General features: G+C 69.5%; 1 protein-coding gene across 1 annotated transcript in view; it reads left to right on the plus strand.

Annotated features, from left to right (window-relative positions):
- Positions 1-8: 8 nt before the first annotated feature.
- Positions 9-249, plus strand: part of LOC103778149 (tubby-related protein 4-like) — a gene marked incomplete at its 5' end in the record, with an annotated part of 4,338 nt that continues 4,097 nt past the window's right edge. Inside the window, one exon of the mRNA XM_008945720.1 lies at positions 9-244. Coding sequence (XP_008943968.1) covers positions 9-244 — 236 coding nt within the window. The remainder of the gene's footprint in view (positions 245-249) is intronic.

The raw sequence follows: 249 nt of genomic DNA on the forward strand, positions 1-249 counted from the left end.
CGCCCTACCCTGGCACCGTCGCCGCCGCACCAGCTGCCACCCTGCCACCCCCGCCTGGCCCCCCGCAGCCACCCCTTGACCTCTGCCTGAAAAAGGGGGAGTTCTCCCTCTACCCGGCGAGTCACTACCAGACACCCCTGGGGTACGAGCGGATAACCACGTTTGACAGCAGCGGGAACGTGGAGGAGGTGTGCCGGCCTCGCACCAGGATGCTCTGCGCCCAGAGCACCTACACCCTGCCGGGGCCCG

The sequence above is a fragment of the Merops nubicus genome, unplaced genomic scaffold (genome assembly GCF_000691845.1).
Source record: "Merops nubicus isolate BGI_N331 unplaced genomic scaffold, ASM69184v1 scaffold27798, whole genome shotgun sequence".
NCBI classification, from domain to species: Eukaryota; Metazoa; Chordata; class Aves; order Coraciiformes; family Meropidae; genus Merops; species Merops nubicus.